This window comes from Andrographis paniculata, unplaced genomic scaffold, assembly GCF_009805555.1.
Source record: "Andrographis paniculata isolate CXL003 unplaced genomic scaffold, ASM980555v1 Contig86END, whole genome shotgun sequence".
NCBI classification, from domain to species: domain Eukaryota; kingdom Viridiplantae; phylum Streptophyta; class Magnoliopsida; order Lamiales; family Acanthaceae; genus Andrographis; species Andrographis paniculata.
This window is the reverse complement of record NW_026137624.1, coordinates 1,608,306-1,612,989: the sequence shown is the minus strand read 5'-3', so window position 1 is coordinate 1,612,989 and position 4,684 is coordinate 1,608,306. Positions and strand designations below refer to the sequence as shown.

The following is a 4,684-nucleotide window of genomic DNA, read 5'->3' as shown; positions in this document are numbered from 1 at the left end:
TTTTGTTAAAAAAAGTACAATGTCGCTAACTTCATATTTCACTACCAAAAACTAACCTTTTTGTAATGGAAATTAGGAACGGAATTTATTTTGTCCTTATTAGTAACGGAATTAAGGACTGAATTAGAGAAATGATCATCTTTTACCGATTGGCAACGGAATTTAGGAATGGAATAAAATTCGTCCTTAATAGAGATGAAAAATAGGGACAGAAAAAAATATATCCTAATTATAGATGGAAATTAGGAACGGACCAAAAAAATCTTCCCCATTAGAGACGGAAATGAGGTATGAAAATAATTCTATCACAGATAGAAATATAAATTAAAGACAATGTTATTTCATTAGTAATTAGCAACAAAATAAATAACAAATTTAATTCCATCCCAAATTAAGAACGGAATTAGGGACAAAAATTGTTTTCATCCTTAAATAAAAATTAATAAATAATTTATTTATTAAATAAAATAATTAAATTTTTTTTTTACCCTAATTTTTTTACTATCAACTAGATTTTCCCAAAGTGTATAAAAATAATTAAAATAGTAATAAATTTTATAAATAATTAAATTAAATTAAAATTAATTATCAAACATAAAAATATTAGTGTATTAGATAATAATATAATTTAAATTAAATATAATTATATAATAAAATTTTATAAAATCTAAAATATGAATTATTAATAAATATTTTTTTTATTAATGTTACTATTATTTAATTTCATAAAAAAAAATGAATAATATATAATACTATTTTTGGCATATTACCCTGATCATTTACATTATACTATACATTTATAACTGCTAGCCACACACAGGTCTCTTTCTTCCTTCTCCATTTCCTTCACTTTCCATCTTTTTACCCTATATAATTTTTTAAAAACTAAAAAATAAAAAATACAAAACCCCGAACCATAAACCAGCAGATTAGATAATCTGGTTTTGGTTTCCGTTGGACGCCGCCGGTTCGAAATCGATTAAGCAACAGCTCTACCTCGCATAATACCTCTGAAATCGTCGCTAGCCACACTAGCCGCTTGCCGCCTCTCACTGTCGACCTAGAAAATCACCGTCGGTTTCTGTGTATGTGTTTCTTTCTCTCTTTCTCTCATTTTTTTCTACTTGTATAGTGTTGATTTGGGTACAGATTTTGCTTTGAGTTGTATTTCTTAGAGAGATGTTGTGTTGTGTATCTATTTAATTTGATTTGATTTTACATTGTGTTTCTTAGGAAGATGTTGATACTGCGTTGGTTGCACTCTCTCAGAGAAGACTAATAAACGAATTGTTTGTTTCCTCAACAAGGTTTGAAATATTACCTGTTAATGTTGTATAACTTAGATGTGAATGGATTGTTAAATGTATTTATTAGAAAAAATGATGTATATTATATTAGTTTTCTGATTTGCCTGTAGCATTCTATCATATTTTCAATTTGTTGTTGGGTTTTCCTGAGCATCCAATTTAGCCTTAGACCCGTCGGTTGTGTTCAAATCCTCGTTTATTTTCTTCCCTTTCCTAGGTGGCTTAGCTATCTTCGATTTGAGATCCTTGTTTGTAGCAATCCTTGCTGCTGCCTTAAGTGATTTTGCTGCTTCACATGGAACGGCGGACACTGGGAGTGCATCATTTATGCACTGTTCCATCAGCATATGGGTCGACTGCAAGCTCATGCGCTTCAACCCACGTGCGCCGCCGCCACCACCCAACAAAGCACTCATTGTGTTCTCCTGAAACTGGAGCGCAGCAATGGTGTTATCGCGCTCCCATAGGGCATTGTCGCGCTCCACAATGGGTGGCTTAGCCAATTTTATCGATGTATTTATGTAGGTTGTTCGAGGAAGCGTTAAGGCGAGAACATCCCTCATTTTCTGACTTCGAAGTTGCTTCACAACTTCAAACACGTTTCACCTCCTGGTTCGCCAAATATGTGCATGTTTACAAAAGTTTTGAGAAAATTAAGATATTTTCAAATATTCGTGATAATTATTTTCACTAACATCGTAGGTCATGGAACAAGATAACATACCGAAAGTATATAAGGACATTGCGCATGGTCCGTTAGTGGAGGTGACTAGACATAATAAGTGCTTCATCAATGGCTACCGTTTTCACACTGAAAAATATGGTACTAAGGTCTCTTATAATAGTGGAGTGTGTGTGGATTGCGATGGTCTAGAGTACTACGGACATATCAACGAGATTTTAGAGGTTGAGTTTCCAGCACTACTGATCAAGCGTTGTGTCTTTTTCAATTGTGATTGGTATGATCCAACACCAGGGGTTAGAACTAAAAAACATGAGAAATACAATATGGTCGAAGTCAATAAAAAGAAAAGACTTCAAACATACGAACCATTCATACTTGCGATGCAAGCAACGCAAGTGTTTTATCTTCCATTTTCAAGTATGAGGAGGGATAGAGTTGATTGGTTGGCAGTTTGTCGTATTAAACCGCGAGGTTGGATCGATGTGGGTGGTGAAATTGCTGAAAATAGCTCAAAACTAGCCATCTACCAAGATGTAATGGTTGATACTTGTAGCATTGAACAACCCACCGAGGGGGAACAATTGTATTTGGCCTCAACAGATGACGGGAATGGTATTCCGATTGATGATTCAGACGAATCCGACGCAATTGAGGAAGAAATTTTCTTTTCGAGCTCATCTGATTCAGAACAAAATCAACATCCACCATCTAGTTCCGATGATGACGTATCCGATGAATAGGTGATCGAGCGTTAATATATAAACTCACTTATGTTGTATTATAATATAACTTAATGTATATTTCAATGCAGAAATGTCTCAATCCGAGAATGAGAGGTTACGGCAGCAGCGTATTCGTCAGCTTGCCCGTTCATTTCGTTTGTTGCCACAAACGGGGGAGGATGATCAGCAGACATTGGATCCGATAGGCCAGGGTGCGGTTGACGAGGTAGGGACAACAAGAGGTATGCATATTCAATATAAATTTAGTGTTACTTAATTGTATTAGAATTTTATATATTACTGAATAATTTATGTTTATTGTAGGTACCACTATTGGTTTGTCATCTGGGACTATGCAAGGTGAAACTTCAGGTTAGCATGAACCTGTTTATTTTTTGATTTCTAATTTATTAGTGTCGATGAACTAAGAAATTTGAGAATGAGACTAGGTGGATCTAGGGCAGCACCTGGGACTTCAAATTCCAGGGTAGGGGCAAACGATGATGAGGACGTGGTCGATGGCCGTATTGAGATAACGGTTTGCCCGGATGGCAGGTATGTCTTCGATTTACTCGAATATAGATTTATTGTCGTAATGTTAAATATTTTGCACCTAATCCACTATTACATACAGCGTGTTTTGGCCTAGTTCTGCATCGAGACACATCCGGCCTATATTCAAGTCAGAATCCACCCTAGAGGGTATCACTTGGAAACGTGTCCCTTTGATAACAAAACAGTGGTACGAAGTCGAGATGAAGGTAAGTTTATAAAATCAAATATCACATACAATAGTTATAAGTGTACAACAATTTTACTAAGAGAGTTTATAAGTAACCGATGATGCTTTGGCTTGCAGAAACACATTAAGTGGAAGCCGATAAATGAGGTTAAAGTCCGTCGCATCCACAACAAGAAGGCCTGTGAGCTTTACAACAAATGGGTGCATGAGGTCCGGAACAGCAATGACGAGAAGGTTACCTTGGCCATTCCCGCAAATGTCTTGGAGCATTGGAGGGAGCATTGGAAATCCAAGGATGCCGTAAAGAAGTCAAAAATAGCAAAAGCAAACCGACGGGGTGGAAATTCTAATGCTGATGCGGAGTCCACACACACCGGTGGATCCCGATCGTTCATGGAGACCTCGCAGAAAATGGTAAGATTTATTAAAATATAGCAATTAATTTGAAAAATTCGGTCCTTAATTTCGTCTTTAATTTCGTTCCTAATTCCATATCTAATTTAGGGACGGAATTAGGAACAAATAGTGTTAGCTACGAGAACTTTACAGAGGGAATTTATTTTGTTTCTAATTCCATCTCTAATGCCATTAGTAACGGAAAAAATAGATTTTGGAACGAAATTTGTCCGTCTCTAAAATGCTATTTTCTTGTAGTGTTGTTTCAAAGAACATTAGAAAATATTAGAGTGTTTTCGAGGAAATAATTATATAACAATATTTTATAGGATTACAAATATTAATAAGATTGAATATATCTTAAGAAATGCTCTTCGAGGAAGTGTCATATCTAAAGGACCTACGTTAATTCCAGAAACAATGATATCAATAGAAAATTAACTTTCGTGTTACCTTCTAGTCTAATATTTGTACCTTAACAAAAAAATATAAATATATGAAAAAATGAAAAATTATAACAATTATACTCAAATATTTGTAGCCTAACATTAGTTCTAAAGCCTAACAAAAAAATTCCAATCGTTTAATATACTTTTCAACTATAATTTTAGCTACTGCAAAAATATCATACTTAATTTGATTTCCTTCGTTCTTGTCAGTTGTATTAAATTTCTAATTACTAAGGGAAATTTATTTTGTAGGAACAAACTGATCTCTCTTTATTTAACAATATCGTTCAAAGGAGTTCAAAACGTTTATCAACAACCACCCCGGAGAAGACATGGAGAATATTTTTTAGACTTCTCCAAGAAAATTTAAATTGCTACATATT

General features: G+C 34.4%; 1 protein-coding gene across 1 annotated transcript; it reads right to left on the bottom strand.

Moving 5' to 3' along the window:
* Positions 1-1,432: 1,432 nt before the first annotated feature.
* Positions 1,433-1,870, bottom strand: LOC127242404 (uncharacterized). Its single transcript, XM_051261943.1, has one exon. The coding sequence runs from the start codon at positions 1,868-1,870 to the stop codon at positions 1,433-1,435; it is 438 nt and encodes a 145-aa protein (XP_051117900.1).
* Positions 1,871-4,684: the final 2,814 nt, after the last annotated feature.

Bases quoted from the DNA above. Each gene is read 5' to 3' on its own strand.
- LOC127242404 (XM_051261943.1), bottom strand. From the start codon at position 1,870: ATGAGGGATGTTCTCGCCTTAACGCTTCCTCGAACAACCTACATAAAT.